This window comes from Bactrocera latifrons, unplaced genomic scaffold, assembly GCF_001853355.1.
Source record: "Bactrocera latifrons isolate USDA-ARS-PBARC rearing strain unplaced genomic scaffold, ASM185335v1 scaffold_31, whole genome shotgun sequence".
Taxonomy (NCBI): domain Eukaryota; kingdom Metazoa; phylum Arthropoda; class Insecta; order Diptera; family Tephritidae; genus Bactrocera; species Bactrocera latifrons.
Window position 1 is genome coordinate 1092990 of NW_017536741.1, and position 16198 is coordinate 1109187.

The 16198-nt window shown below is 38.9% G+C and overlaps 3 protein-coding genes across 4 annotated transcripts in view; 2 read left to right on the plus strand and 1 right to left on the minus strand.

The window, feature by feature from the left end:
• The window catches only part of LOC108970797 (probable cytochrome P450 4e1), a 14580-nt gene extending 11927 nt beyond the window's left edge, over positions 1–2653 (plus strand). Inside the window, exons 2-10 of the mRNA XM_018936403.1 lie at positions 549–658; positions 772–1051; positions 1116–1185; positions 1239–1365; positions 1439–1615; positions 1680–1788; positions 1887–2018; positions 2140–2313; positions 2370–2653. Coding sequence (XP_018791948.1) covers positions 549–658; positions 772–1051; positions 1116–1185; positions 1239–1365; positions 1439–1615; positions 1680–1788; positions 1887–2018; positions 2140–2313; positions 2370–2587 — 1397 coding nt within the window. The 3' untranslated portion in view covers positions 2588–2653. The remainder of the gene's footprint in view (positions 1–548; positions 659–771; positions 1052–1115; positions 1186–1238; positions 1366–1438; positions 1616–1679; positions 1789–1886; positions 2019–2139; positions 2314–2369) is intronic.
• A 99-nt stretch (positions 2654–2752) lies between these two features.
• LOC108970796 (probable cytochrome P450 4ad1) lies at positions 2753–9811 on the minus strand. The gene is made up of 9 exons (XM_018936402.1): positions 9521–9811; positions 7967–8076; positions 7345–7639; positions 6279–6348; positions 5877–6003; positions 4885–5082; positions 3502–3760; positions 3191–3379; positions 2753–2997 (listed from the first exon to the last, which is right to left on the minus strand). Exons 1-9 carry the CDS (start codon positions 9684–9686, stop codon positions 2771–2773), a joined length of 1641 nt encoding a protein of 546 aa, XP_018791947.1. The 5' UTR covers positions 9687–9811; the 3' UTR covers positions 2753–2770.
• A 1046-nt stretch (positions 9812–10857) lies between these two features.
• LOC108970770 (cytochrome P450 4e2-like) overlaps positions 10858–16198 on the plus strand; it is a 10331-nt gene continuing 4990 nt past the window's right edge. Inside the window, exons 1-8 of one of the 2 annotated variants that reach the window (XM_018936335.1) lie at positions 10858–11125; positions 14911–15020; positions 15085–15364; positions 15431–15500; positions 15563–15689; positions 15754–15924; positions 15986–16054; positions 16119–16196. In XM_018936335.1, the coding sequence (XP_018791880.1) occupies positions 10963–11125; positions 14911–15020; positions 15085–15364; positions 15431–15500; positions 15563–15689; positions 15754–15924; positions 15986–16054; positions 16119–16196 (1068 nt within the window). In that variant the 5' untranslated portion in view covers positions 10858–10962. The remainder of the gene's footprint in view (positions 11126–14910; positions 15021–15084; positions 15365–15430; positions 15501–15562; positions 15690–15753; positions 15925–15985; positions 16055–16118; positions 16197–16198) is intronic. The other variant, XM_018936336.1, reaches the window with a different exon arrangement.

The window sequence follows — 16198 nt, forward strand, 5'->3', positions numbered from 1 at the left end:
TTTTTCAAAATAAAATATATACTTATTTCACAAAGTAATCCGAAGAAGGGTTTATTATTATGTGGTATTATTTACATACATACGTTTATTAATCAGTTAATGATAACTGCGAAACATGAAAGGGGAGAATATATGGTTTTCACGTTGAGCCTTAGAATGCTTCGATTAGTAGGTCAAGTTTTCATCGCTTCTTCTGATAACGGTTTGTTAGTAAATACGTGTACATACTCGCCTGCTTCTCTTTACAGCCACTCTCTTCTCATTACCAAAACTACCGAAAGAGACTTGGATTCTGTTATAAATCAATTCGGTCTCTCTCTTCGATGAAAATGTCGGTAGAGTCTTGGCTTATGCTCTGTAACCTTACGATTCTTACTCTCTATTGCTCTCAGTTGCTTGCTGAAATATACTCTCTTACAATTCGCATATTTGTTCCAAGAGAAACTGACAGCTTACAATACATACAATAAAGCTAGGCTTAGAGTTTAATCATGCAAGATTCCTGTTGATAGCTTTAATTACTCCTGATTTCTGTTGTATTCCCATAGAGCATATGAGACAGATAAGACGTTGGGCACATGACTACAACTACGGCTTGGTGCGAGTGTACGGCGGCGCTCAACCCTACTTGATGATTACAAATCCCAAAACTACGGAAGTAAGAACCTACACAAAGCCATCATTGCTYTAACTTCGGTCCACAGATGTTTTCAAAAGTAGTTTCAAAGTGWTAAAGCTTTTTTTTATTAAAATATTTATAATTTATTTCAGCAAGTGCTATCTAGTATCGAGTTTATATACAAATATGACCCCTATAAGTTCTTTTATCCTTGGCTGGGCCAAGGTTTGCTCACCGCGAATGGCAAACACTGGATTAATCATCGAAAAATGATCACGCCCTCATTCCATTTTGCTATACTGCAAGATTTTCTTAAAATTATGAACGAAACCACCGATCGCTTCGTGGAGCTGCTCACGGGTTTTGCAACGAAGGTGGAAATGTTCGATTTTCAAGAAGTCGTCACACGCTCCACGATTGATGTCATATGCGGTGGGTGAAACCGACTGCCATATAAACTTTATAAAACAATAATCATTTTGTCTGAATGTTTTAGAAGCCGCCATGGGCACATCAGTAAATGCCATACAGGGTCCCACGTCTCCAATAGTACCTGCGATTGCTGAGTAAGTTGTTACCTAAGTACTTTAATCTCTTTAAAATAATGTTCGATCTGCAGCATCTGCGATGTGATGCGCCAACGGATCTTTAGCGCTTTAAATCGTTTCGATTTCTTCTTCGTTTGGACCAGAGGATATCAGAAACAGCAAAAAGCCTTAGCGATCTTGCGTAAAGAATTTTCCCAGGTATGTTCTGCACATGTTCGGCACATAATTTGTTGARGAATTTGGTTTTAAAACTTTTTGTGACTCATATTAGATCATTGACAAACGGCGTGAGATGCTGAAGACGCTTGACCAAAATAAGCTGAAATTGGATGTAGATGGCAAACGTCCGAAAATGGCATTCCTTGATAACTTACTAACAGCAGAAGTAGATGGCAAGCCTCTGACATTCCAAGATATATTTGAGGAAGTCTCCACATTTATGTTTGAGGTTCTGCTTGTTGCATATCTGGTAGGGTTTAATCTGAGCAGCGAACTTCGTTTTCCTTTTCTAGGGCCACGACACCACTGCCAGCGCCATAGGCTTCGCCATTTACTGTTTGTCACGGCATCCAGAAGTACAGCGCCGCGCCTACCAAGAACAATTTGCAATTTTCGGCAAGGATCTTAAACGTAACCCAACTTTTCAAGAATTGAGTGACATGAAGTATCTGGAGCTGATTATTAAAGAGACGCTGCGACTGTTTCCCAGTGTGTCCCAGATCTTAAACGTAACCCAACTTTTCAAGAATTGAGTGACATGAAGTATCTGGAGCTGATTATTAAAGAGACGCTGCGACTGTTTCCCAGTGTGCCATTCATTGTGCGTACTTTGTTGGAGCAAACTGAAATCGGTGAGTAGTCGGTGATTTTATTGAACATTTGATTATTTTTTATACATTATGAATATGATTGTCAAACTTAACTTGATCCCGTTGTGCTACTTTTTCACCAACTGTACACGAMTCTTTTTAGGCGGTTTTCAAATTCCCCCAGGTACCTCGCTCGGCTTTTGTATTATAGCAATGGGTACTAATCCCCAACACTTTCCGGCACCGTTTGAGTTTAAGCCGGAACGTTTTGAAAATCGCAACAGTAGTAATCCCTACGACTATATACCGTTCAGCGCGGGTCCGAGGAATTGCATAGGTCTCTAATTATACACTACACAAAGTTGAGCACATTGACTTATTTCATTTTATTAGGTCAAAAATTCGCCATGATGGAATTGAAAGTAACTCTTTCGAAGATCATCCGACACTTCAACATATTGCCGGCAGTGGATGGACTATCCACAGGCATACATAACCCCGCAGATCGCGGTGACAAGATTGACAATCCATATGATGCGCGGCTGGGCTTCTTTCTAACCTTAAAATCTGTTAACGGCTTGTATATACGTCTGAGACGCAGAATTTATTGAGCACACTTTATTTAGATTTTAATRATTTTACAGTTTTGCTATAAAAATAAATGCTTAATGAAAATATTTAGTCTACTACGTATAGTATATAGCAACATAACCTTGCTTGAGAACAATGCTCTATATTTTTGAAAGAAATTTATGTCGCCTGAAAGTTGCGTTCGCTTTTGCTTTCCATTTTGYTTACTTATCGGCGTTCGTTCGTCTTTTCAGTCGCAACTGTATGCCATTCTCGGACTTAAGCGTCACGCGAATATTCAGTATGGGATCGTATTCACTCTGTGGCGCACAGTCCAAGCGTGAGTGATCGTTGATACCCGATGGCAGGCCATCTTTGGCCGGTAAAATTTCCAGGTTACGCAAAATCATTGAGAGCAGCGACTTCAGTTCGTACATGGCATACTTTTCGGCTKTAAAAGAGGATTGGAACGGCATTTGCAATACAATAGAAGACATGACAGACGATATTWGTTCAATTTATGGTATAAGAAAAAGCCATGAAATACAAAATCTTTTTCAGACACTTTCATTTATATACGCTTTACGCACTGAGCTATTTACACTCCATTCCGCACTCGAAGTGACAAACATTCAACGACTTACCAATGCATCTCCTTGGTCCGGCACTAAAAGGCACGCTATTGAAGGCCTGCAGACCCGCCGCCTCGTCCTTATTGATATGCTGCCAGCGTTCGGGGCGAAATGCGGTCGGCTCGTCAAAGTACTTTTCATTATAGCCCATGGCTATCAGGCACATAATAACGGTTGTGCGCTTGGCGATTTTGGTACCATCTATCAAAGCAGAGCATAATAAAGAGACGACAATGTAAAAGCCATAAACAATGTACGCCCGACTGCGGCCGCGTAGGCGAAACCRSGCCAACACTTTCGCCAGTTTACGGCTCTTCACTTACTGATATCGATTGCCTTGCGATTGGTGCGTGCAATTAATGGCACCGACGGATACAGACGCAATGTCTCGCGTATTACAAACTCCAAGTAGCACATCTGCTCCAAATGTGCACATTCAATGCTGGGCACACGTGCCAACTGCGCGGCTGCTTCAGTGCCGAAAATGCGTTGCTGYTCGGCGTAGAGCTTCTCTTGAACGGCTGCGTGTCGAGAAAGGACGTACAGTGTAAAAGAGAGCGCAGATGCGGTGCAGTTATGTTCCCGTGTGCAAAAAATTATTTGACCTTGAGCGTTAGCTGTGTTGTGAGGAGGATACGTATGTATTTTTCGGGCTAAATAATTACCCTTCAATTGAATAAGGCTATTTATGGCAATTTRGTAGTCGAAAAGTCTTTTCCTATTTTGTTAATAGATGTCGTTGAAGTCATATATCTCYAGTACTACCAATCACATTGTGTCAGAACATATAGGGTTGGAAATGTGAGATATTAAGCTTCATTTAATTAATTAATTGGTTAATTTAATCGTCTGTGCAAAATTTAATGGACAAAATTACCAAATTTGATTCTTTGCTGAATCGAAATGAAATCGAACCATTTCTGAAGCGAATGGTAACAAGAGACGAAAAGTGGATCAAATACGRCAATAATGTGCGAAAAAGATTATGTTCCAAGCTCAAAAAATGGTCGCGAAGCCAAAGTGATTTATGAGATTTACTGTCAACAGCTGATGAGATTAAAGCAAGCAATCGAAAAAAACGGCCATAACTGATCAACAAAAAGCGCTCCGTCTTCCATAAAGACAACGCTAGACCACGCACATCTGTGATGACTCGGCAAAAACTGAGAGAGTTCGGGTGGGAAGTATTGATGCATCCAACATATAGCTCTGATCTTGCACCAACGGACTGACATTTGGTCAATGCAGAACTTCCTTAATGGAGTAAAGTTGGCTTCAAGAGAAGCCTGGGAAAATTAATTGATGGAATAATGTCTCTAGCGGCAAAATGGCAAAAAGTAGTGGACCAAAATGGTACATAGTTGCTCAATAAAGTTCATTATAAATATAAAAAAAAAATATTTAAAGTTCGATTAGAAATACGAAAAGACTTTTTCGACTAAACATATTTTGGYTCTCAAAAATATAGGAATTTCCATAATTGTTTATGCATACAAGAAAATAAATGTGGCAGCATGTATTCTAAATTTTTTTTTTCTTCAATTTCCCGAACAGTGAAAATAAACGGATGCGATTTTAATTTAAGTCAATATTCCATTATAAATAATGCAATAAATTGCACACAGGCAACAATAGTTTAACTCAAATTGCTGCCAACCTTTCAACAAGGTGCACACACTCATACTTATTGCTGTTACCATACTTACCGTAAATATAAATGTGGAGAGCTCCTCGAATATTTCCTTATTGGTCAACGCACGCCTATCCAGCTTCGCCTGCAAGAGCACATCAAGAAATGGACGCAGCATTGTGCTGGTTGCCGGCTGCTGCTCCCGAACGCCTGGCTGCTGGTGCGCTTGCTGAGCCGCAGACGCCTGCAGACTTTCGCGACGTTGATCGACAATCTTTTAATTAAAATTCGAGATATAAAAATACATATTTACACCAAAAACAAAAAAAAAAAAAAACAAAAAAACGTAATAAAATCGGAAAATATAACACGCGCAATATTTGCGCCAGCTGAAATGGCGCTGACGGTGGGCAAAGTGCACTCAATTAACATTTTTCGCATATTGCATTTTCAAGTTGAAAGAGCGCATATCTCTGCCCTCGCATATACATATTTATATGTATATATGCATGTATGTATGTTTGCTTATATATGCCCATGTGTCACCTGCTGTCTCCACCAAAGATAAATTTCAGCGCTTGGGTAGGACATTTTGCGGAAGACGGCCGCCAAACGCTCAGCAAAAACGTTTTTCTTMTTAATTTTTAAACACGCACTTTCCAATGTAGTTGTTTATGTAGGTGTGCGGTAATCACCAGCAGGTGGCACCCAAGCAAAAGCTTTTAAGCTTTAAGAGACCGAGCCCGAGATCGAGAAAAGGAATCTTTCAAGAACGGGAGGTGAAACTTCAGTAATCTGGTGGCATTATAACCGATTTTGTTCTGTGYCCCGACACCTTTGTCTATTTTGGTGAGCTTTTTGCTTAATCCCTTACAAATAAATATATTTGGCTGAACAAAAAGGCTTCCCTGGAAATGCAATTTCAATGGCGAAATATTCTCATTTGACGGTCATTGCTCAATGRCAAATCCCATTCATTGAATTTACTACTTCACAGCACAATCATTTTTCAATAAAATCATAAATACAAAATATCCCCAACGGCCGTACATAAATATCCCTTTTTACCTTGTTAATTACGCGCTCAAGAGTGCTCAGCGCGGTGYGTTGTTTCCAATAATGTGGCGTTAATTGGAAAAGCGTGTCAAAGCGCTTTACAATGCTGAATGTACGCTCCTTTATCACGTCGCAGAGGCTGCGGGAAAATATAATATTTATATACCGTTTGTGTACGAGTGGCGGAGTGTCGGAGTGTGCTCATACAAGTCTGCACACATGCATATGTACATTTAATACCGAAATAATTGGATGAAAACAGTTTCGATTGGGCGACAGATGTTTTCGTGTCACAGTGTTGCGATAGATTGAAAATATAATAATGAAAATGAAAGTCAGTGTTGGGTGAGGCGCTACATGAAGACTGGCAATGATGAAATAGCGAGTGTGTGAGCGAGAAACCGTTAGACTTACTCAWTAATTGCAGCGTGCAGCTCGGTTTTGCCGTCGTTCAGCTCGAAACTAGGTATGCCTGTAGCATTTTCTGTGGAGGAGAAACGTTAGCGCKTTTAGACTGTTTATGTATGATAAGGGTAGACTAGATGCAGGAAAGTAATTGTCCGGAAAGTAATAGGACTGAGTCGATTTACAAAATGTATTGAACCAATCGTTACAAWTATTTTCAATTTTAAATATAGGCTCCTTATGSGTCGATGCAGCGCTGCCAGCCAGATTTCCAAGCATTGAAGACATCATCGAAGGCACTCATAGCCTTGCATGCTACTTGGATAYTCTCTATCATCTCCAAATGCTTGCCTTTCATCTGCCTTAACAGGCAAGGAAACAAAAAAAAAAAAAAGTCTGGGGGCCACATCAATGTTGCGGAAGCATTGGGATGCCGCCCTTGGTTAAGTAGTTATTCACAAAAAAGGCGGTGTGAGCCTGGGTGCAACTTCCAATCGTCTGCGATATCTTGTCGGACCCGATTGACCCTTCGTTTGAGTCTCTTGAGAACTTCCACTTAAAACTTGGTGTTTGACGGCTAAATCCAGGAGGAACAAATGCATGGTGGACGATGTCAAAAAAAGACGATGAGCAGCGATTTACTTTCTTTCCGGCGCTCCAAAAAGGCCTGGTGCCATCTTCTTGCTAAAGAAACATCTGGTTAAACCTGCTTGATCATAACAAACGTCTCTGTCGCATATTTACCGAGGTTCACACAATATTTTATCGCGAAACTTTGCTCTAACGAACGCTGCATTTTCGGCTTGCACCAYTGATAAAAACACGTCGCGCGAAATGTTAGTCCTAACTCTCCAGGTGCTCGGAGACAACTGGCCACCCGCTCGTTCGTTAGCAAGGAACGAACTATATCAAATTCAGTCGGTGCGCGCATACTCCGAAGTACTATATAGTCGCGACAGAAGCAATTCAGTCCTATTACTTTCCGGACAAACCCTGTACTTTRCAAAACTAACAAAATAATATCAACAGATTTCTTGTTAGCCAACAMCCTCCAGAGTGAACAAGCCAAACTTACCAACAGCGATATCCAAGGTGCATTTGCCCAACAGTGGCTGCACGTCCAAGACTTTCGGCACGCCATCTGCGGCTGCAGTGGCGCGCTCTGAGAGCTTCTGCACTAAACGCTTACCAGCACGATGCACCACCTGCAAATAACCGTCAATTGCTTGCTGCTCGAATGCYGGCGCATAGATTTGGCGATGCTTCAGCCAGCGCGCTCCTGCGGCGGTCACAAGGCCATCGCCCAGCCAAGGACGCAGAAAGGAGTACAGGTGCTCCTTGTACAGCAGCGTAGAGCTCGAGAGGATGTTCTGTGGTAAGCGAGCGCAAAATAATAATAATAATAACAGTAAATCAAAGTAGTTGTAAATGATAATGAATTTCAGGTGCTGTAAATGTATGTGTGGTGAATGCATGTACAAAATGAGGGCAGGAATTTCTTCGAAAGATGAAAGCTGCTACACTTCGTTGAGGAATTAAGACTGCGTGATTACAAATGTGCTGTTTTTGGGCTTAATGTAGCTGGGGCTGGTGAAACGCGTGAAGTGTCATCGCCTTTATGCGGCTCATGTATGCTTGTATGTATGTGAGTGCGTGTGTGTGTGTCATGACTTATGGGCACTAGCAAATGAAATTACTTGAATTTCCGCCGGATCACTCAACATGACATGATAYTGGAAGAACACCACCGAACGGAAGCCCTGGAAGTCATATTTCCGGCAATACTGTAAAATCTTCTTTGGATATTCTGCAAGTAAAAAGGGCAAATAAATTGTTTTAAGCGCTGCGTTGCTGAAATTCCTGCCGAAGCATATGAGCTTACATACTCATTTGGGTGCCTGTGCAAGTTTGATTACGCCATTTATTTGTGAACCCCGTAAATTTCATAAACCGAGAGGTAACAATAAGCTTTGTAACATTTTTTTTTTGCGAAATGGAATTTTGCGCATTTTTAACAAAGGTTGCTTAAGATAAAGAGCCTCTTCGGGCTAAAATGCTCATTGGTGTTTGTTGTAGGTAGCATTGCAAAGAAATTACCGAATTTCCATAAGTAACGTAGATTATTATATTTTGTATTTTTGTGTTTTGTCTTATTTTGTCACATATCCGTTAGAGTAACAGGGATTTGCTGCAAACCTTGGATTTGGTTGGCTTTAAAAAAGTTTAGGTTTAGTTTCTTACCGAAAAAGGTATTGAAACAGATTAAAAGGTAAGTATTTTTTAAGATGTGTGATTACTACATGTGGGCTTAATAAAAAATACACATACGTAGGTTACCTTTTAAATGTTAGGATTAGGGAGCTAAAACACATTTTAGTTATGAAGTTGATGTTCGCCAGCTCGCTCGGCTCGACAAATGGGTCAAGGCCAGTATTGACGCGTCGAAAGGTTATGCTGAGTGTTTGGTGGGCTGCTCCAGCCTGGTCCAACGACTGTTTCTACTTTTTACCGTCAACAACTGWTGATATTAAAGCAAGCAATCAAAATAAACGRCCTGATCACCAGAGAKKASTTCGTCTAYCATCAGGACAACGCTAGACCATACACATCTTTGATGGCGCTGCAGTGCTTGGCTGGGAAGTTTTGATGCATCCACCTTGTAGCCCTGATCTTGCACCATCGGTCAAMCATTTGTTTCGGTCAAAGAATGCAGAACTCCCGTAATGGAGTAAAGTGTGAATTGTTTTTTGCTGTTTTCTTTTTACTAAAAGTTTGGTATTTTATCACAATAACACTCAATTATGAACTCTGTATCGTTCGAGTCGGAGTGAACGCACAAATGTTTATTTTGAATTTGTTTTGCTTGCCTTATCGGGTTCAAAATTATTAACTGTAATAAATGATTTACATTAATTGCACCAATAACTGTGTAGGGCAGATGTTGAGGAGATAACCGCTTAAGCTGCCAGAAATATTGCGCGACTATTAAAAGCCAATTAGTWGCGGACTGGATGTTCTGCATCACCACCACCAGCTAAAAGAAGCTGAAGAAGTGAAGAGCGGGATATTTTGTTGTTGTGTTGAATGACTAAGCTTTTTAACTTTTCGCTGCGCCGCTGAGTATGTGTCATGCGAAACTTTACTGAGCCAATCTTTGGACTTTGACACATTACTTGATTATTAATAAATGTTGCATGATGTTCTAAGCAATTATGTCTTATGTAAATTTGCTTGTCACTTCTGCTACTTACCGTCCGGTTTGAGTCCAAACTGAAAGAGGTTGCCCACAAACGGGTATGGCGTTGGCCCTGGGATCATCTCCATTATGCCCATTACATTATCAATATAGTTAAGCAACTTTAAGCCCTTCCACGCTATTAGCGTGAATAGGAATATTGTGAAGAGTAGTAGATACATATCGAATTAGCATAAATACGCGTCTTTTTTATAACAAAAAAATCAAACTAGTTTAGCCTCAGGCGTAAATAAATGTTTATTGTTAAAAAATTGCAGAGAAATAGACGTGACGACTTTAACTTGGCGTTAGCTGACAGCCAACTGATAATCGGTTCAAGAAATTTTTGTTTAGTTCAATGGTAGAAATAGTCCAAGAGCCAATACGCTTGCAGATAAGAAGGCTTATCTAACATTTATCCAACGAGCACTTTGTATGAGGTTTAACAAGGCAACCATTGCTTCTCACTAATGGTCTAACGYAATTTAATATTAAACAAGCATAAGCATAGTAAATATATCGGTTATTATAAACTCATCATTGTGTTCATTYTGAGTAAGAATCTCAATTTGTAAACAATAAAAGTCTCAAACTCAAAGTAAATGAAATCTGATTGTGGGATTATTTGCTCTTAGGTCCGTTTTATCAATATCTGTTTAGCAGTCAGCTGTCAGTTCTGGTTAACTGAACCAAGATTCATTCTCTCGGCAAAGATAATTTTTTTGACCRGAACTTAACTGGCTGCTAGCTAGTAGACATTGAGAAAAGGGCCTATAATAGGCTCACTTCGCTTTTCTTTTTTCTCTATTTCTTTAATCCTCCTGTTTCGCGACGAGATATCGAATGCGTCGTAAACTAAAAGTAAAGTAATTGTTGATCACTTTTTTGGTGTTTTTGTATGTAAAATRCACTCGCTCACGTATCGCCAAATTTATTAGCAATCAGCCGCTTTTAATGGAGTATGAATATCAGCACATACAAACACATGTGTACATAATRGCTATAAAACAACCATTAAAAATAACATGTGTGGCTGAAAAAATGTTTAAAAAAGGCTTAAAATCGAAAAGCCGTTCAACCAAATAAATTTCAGCCAAATTTTGCTCTACAACGGTACTTTGTTGGCTCAATTCTAGCCATATTTGCGCATATGCAGCCTAGTGAATCCACCTAGAGATCGCCGATCTTGTTCCACTGTGTTTACTGTGGCCTTCGGAAAGTAAGCGTTGCCTACCTTTAGGCTGTCGCGCCTAGCAAATGCTCTTGTCTTATCAGTTAGCTGAAAATTGTGAGTTTTTTGAATATTAAAATGCCGCCGCGCATGGAGAGCTACATTCAGTTGACGATCGGCATTCGTCTCTAACAGTTTAAACGAGTTTTCGAATTCCGCAACGCTTTGCTTGGCAGCGTTAACAATACGTGCATTCATTTCATACGAGAAGTGTGTAGCAATTCAAGATGTGGTTGTTGTTGTTGTATAGTGTTTTGCTGGCACCGATTCTTGCCATACTCTACTTGGAAGTGAAAAATTATAGCAAAGTCAAGCAGCTGAATAAGCTGCCAGGACCGCCGGCTTTACCAGTTTTGGGAAATGCGCATCAAATGGGCAAAACGCCAAGTGGTAAGAAAGTGAGAAAAAAAGTTGGAAAGCACCGCTGCTTATATGTAACATACATATGTACATATATTTGTGAAATGAATTGGACTCGGCGATAATACGTTGGAGTTACGAAACCTTTATTTATACTATATTTCTGTTTTATTCAATATTTCATTAAATAAAATATGGTAAGGCATTAATTCGATCTTTGATTGAAACGACAAAACAGTGTAAATTCCTCCTCAAGTGGTTATTCATTTAAATTAATTTTAGAATAAAGAAGTTGTAAACTTATATTCGTTTAATAATTGAACTCCTTTGTCGTTTTTTAGACGCTTAACTGCGTTTTAAACTTAGTAAAAAAAGAAGTTATTATTCTAAATAGGTTCACTTTTTTGGCAAGTCATTGTTTTGCCAAAATTATCTATTTTATGCTGTCTGGCATAAATACATATATATGTAGTTTTATCAATGAGTAAAAACTTGTTTAACGTTTTTTTGATAATACTAATGATAATGGAGCTGTATATAATTATATGGGAGCGTTTAAAAGGTATTCTTAGAGATATATTTATATTGAAATAATAAATGCGAGCAAATAGTGTCCGTGTGCAATCATTGGAACGCACTCATATCCGGTTATTGGAATTGGTTTGCTATGAAAATATCAATAAAAACGTTCTGTTTATAAAATTTGTCCGGCTATGGGAGGTGTCCGGTAATAAATACTGTCCGCATTCACMGCAATTCATACTGAACAACCTCTATTCGATAAAATCTTTATGCGGTTTAATAACACCATCATTATATATCATTAGATATGTATGTTATTTAATTATTTAATCAACCATAGATCAATTTAAGTATTGCGTATTTATTTCTATTCAAAAGTATTTAAATTTGCTATAAATATCGGATGAAAACCTAGAAATACTAATCATAGTAWATGAACCGTTGCATCGAAGACTTACTGACCATTCAACGCTGAAACTTGTTATTCAAACAGAATCTATCGCTTGTATGCAAAGTGAATATATAAATAAGAGATTGGTAGCACAGAAACTATTCACAAATAGATCACATTTCTAACAAGAACTTCATTATGATCGTTCCCTCTGTATGGCAGCTATATGCTATAGTGATACGATCTGAAAAATTTCTTCGTATTTTGCACTGCTGCTTTAGATAATARTTCATGCCGAATTTCGTGAAGATATCTCGTCAAATGTAACAGTTTTCCATACAAACACTTGCTTCTGATAGTTCACTTTGTATGGCAATAAAAGGTCCGTTATCGGTGGTTCCGACAAAGAAGCAGCTTCTTTATAGGGCCCCGGCTTACGAACATCTTGGCACACTTAATACGCTCTGTTTAGGATATAAAAACATTTTTAGTAAACGCATGTAAATGTAGTGTTTTGTAAATTTTCCCGCCATAGGTATTCGGCCATACGCGCTTATCATATTCGTATAAYACACAGCGGCTGCATAAGCCGATAATATTCACTGTAGCACTCATTTACATATCTTTGGAAATTCGAGATCTTGAGCACACACATACATAAATACGAATGTACCTACTCCATAAGCTGAACCAATCCAAAACTGGTTGGAGTTTTGAAAACAATAGTTGTGATAATTTCGTTAAACGAATCTCGTCGACACTAGGATTGTTAGGGTTCTTGAAAAATTCAATGCGAAACCCAGCTATGTGGTGTGAAGTTGAGAGAGTCTTCAGGTACGCATCTGCTGGGAGAATGTTATTGAAATCTCTTTTTTACTAATCAAGTACTTATGTATACTGGGAACCATATCAATGCTTATCAGTTAACAAAACTAATAGCTCAGCGTTTATGAATGTACAGTAGTCCCTGGTTKAACGTAACTAAAAACAGCACTAATGTTTCACAGGCATGCCGTCCATACAAGGCAAGTTAGGCAATTGCTTAAAGCGCAAGAATTTCAGGACGRCATTTTGTGTCAAAACGGTGTCCTCGGTGTGGTCTTTTGAGTTTGTTGAATAGGCAAAAGTCGCACTTTGCCAAAATAAGGCGAATATGGTGGATGCGGAACGATATTTGTTGAATTTTTGGCAAAATGATCACCATTTACATTGGTTATATGTATGTATGTATGTTGCATGAGATGGTGCATTATCGTGGTGCAAAAACGAAGAGTTTTCGGCCCACAATTCTCGCCTCTAGAGGCGAATAGCTTAACGAAAATGGCGCATAAGGCTCAAATAATATTATTTGTGGACAATTTGGCCCGGCGGAAGGAATTCATAAAGCACCACACCGCGTTAATMGAAGAAAACTGTCAAGATGACCTTGATTTTTGAGCGACCTTGAATTGATTTCTTCGCTTTCGGCTGGCGCTTAGCACGATATTCGCTCAATTGATCGATTTTTCGGGATCATAAAGATAGATCCAAGTCTCATCTCCAGTTATGATGCGTTTCATAACGTTTTGATAGTCAGAAAGCATTGTTTCGCAGATGTTAACAGGACGTTCTTTTTCGAAAAAATTTAGAGTTTTTGGAACCATTCAAGATTTGACTCCAAGCTCAATTCGTATTTAAAAATGATATGCCCAAGCTATCAGCAATTTCTTTGACTTATTTGATGTGATGTTCATCAGTCGATGTCTTTGGCCGAATTGACACCACATTTTTCGCAACACTCTCGCGACCGGCTTTGAACTCGTTATACCACTTGTGRACACTTTTAGACAGAGTTTGACCCCCAAAGGCTTTTTGCAGCATCCTCAACTTTTCTGCAGGCAAAATTAATTAAAAATCATACGGATTTAATTCTAGTAACGCCATYTACATATGTAYRTACATATGTGCCAGGCAGGAGACTTTTCAATTGCCCYGTTAGCATTATAAATAATTTATGATAAAACCGATTAACAGACAGAAATAAAATATTTAAATRTTTATTTTTATTGTTTGTCCGCCAGCATTTGTAATTGCGTGCTTGCCTTTGCCAAGTCCCTGCAGTAATTAATACTTTTACATACATACRTACATACATAYRTACATATGACGAGCTTGAACTTGAAATATAAAGCGATCGTATAAACCGCAATTAAATGCGACTATAAAAGCAACATTAACAATCACAATGATTTAGACACATGTACCCACATATGTATGTACATGTATTTATATAAAACTCGCTTTTTTTGWAAAACTCTAAACCCGTTAGTTGCAATTTAAGAATTAATTAATTAATCACAAGCTTTGTATTGTATACAAAMTAAGACTAAATYTCAAAAAAATAAGTAAACAATAACAATAAAAGCTTCAACTAACTGATCGGACAACGGTGTTTTGTGTATTTGCCGATCGTTATTATGAGCGAAGAACAGAGAGCGTTGCGTTGGGAAAGAACAGTGCAAAGTGAGCGGTATTTATTGAGCGCCGCTAAGCGCTTGAGAGTATTCATTATTGAGTATTCTCTCAACTGTAGTGAATTGCCATGTGTTGCTAATGATTATGTTTAGATACATTGGTTATGTTGCTAAACACRTAAAATACTCACGCGTTGTTTGGGATTTTAGGCCTGCACTGAAAACCTTATTTAGAGTTGGTTTTACYCAATAGAACTTTTTAATTTCCGGTTGCATGACCGCAAACAGACAAACGCAGTCAATTAAGTATGCCATAAGTCTTTAAATCAAAAAACATGAAATGCTACATACAGTAAATTTAACTTGAACTGAACTTTTCTGCAACTTGGACGACAAATTATTTTTGTTTTCTCTATGCTTTATGCCTCCATATTTTTATTTATTTTCAGAATTACTAAATAAGCTGTTTCAATGGTGGGTGGAATCAGATCATGGCAATTATCGAGTGCTCATTGGCCCCTATCGGAATATGGTGGTCTCAGACGCAAAAGATTTGGAGGTAAATATGCCATACAGTATCAATGTCACGCTGGAAATTCATTTGTATCTTTGCGTCCCCGCAGTACATCTTGACCAGCAAATCGCTGATCGATAAATCTGATATTTACGATATGCTTCATCCATGGCTTGGCACTGGCCTCCTTACCAGCACGGGACGCAAATGGCACACGCATCGCAAGATTATCACACCGTCCTTTCATTTTAAGATTTTGCAAAATTTTCACGATGACATGAACAAGAATTCGAATAAGTTCGTTGAAAAACTGCGGAAAGTGTCGCAACATGATTCCATATTCGATTTTCAAGATATGACGCACTACCTAACGATGGATGTGATTTGTGGTAGGTTGACAGTGGAAAAAACTTGATTATGCTAACACCAAATAATACTTGCTGTGCCTCAAATAGATACCGCGATGGGCGTACATATCAATGCGATGGATAACCATGACCACAAGCTTGTGCAGGCATTCAAAGAGTGAGTAGCTTTCCTCCCATTAAAATGCCCTTGTTGCTCAATAGCATTGCTTTCTACTCCAGCATGTGTTACAACATCAATATGCGCGCATTTCATCCGCTGAAAAGGTCGAGTATTTTATACAGATTTGCGCCAGACTATCCAAAGTACTGTAAAGTATTGAAAACTCTGCAAGACTTCACAAATGAGGTACAAAACACAATACAAATAAATAAAAACGGAGTGATTTATTTATACCGGTACTTTCTTCTAGGTTATAACGAAGCGTAGAGAAACACTCAAACTTGAAACAATAGAGGGAGAAGAGAATGAGTTCTCTCGCAAAAAGCAGGCCTTCCTGGACACTTTGCTCTCGTCCACAATCGACGGAAAGCCGCTAACACAAGAAGAGATCTACGAGGAGGTCTCGACATTCATGTTTGAGGTGAGTTTTTGTTAGGCAAGTAGAAATGCAGGCAGACATATTTATAAAAGTTCTTCACTAGGGTCACGACACAACCACATCTGCTGTGGCATTCACAGTATATTTGCTCGCCATGCACCCTGAGATACAAGTAAGCTAGTTTTTTATAAAGATGATAACCAAAATGAGTTTTAAATTGCTCTTTATACGCACAGAGGAGAGTGTACGCCGAGCAAAAACAGTTATTGGGGGACAACTTCAAGGGTGAAGCCACTTTCCAGCAGATTGCTGACAT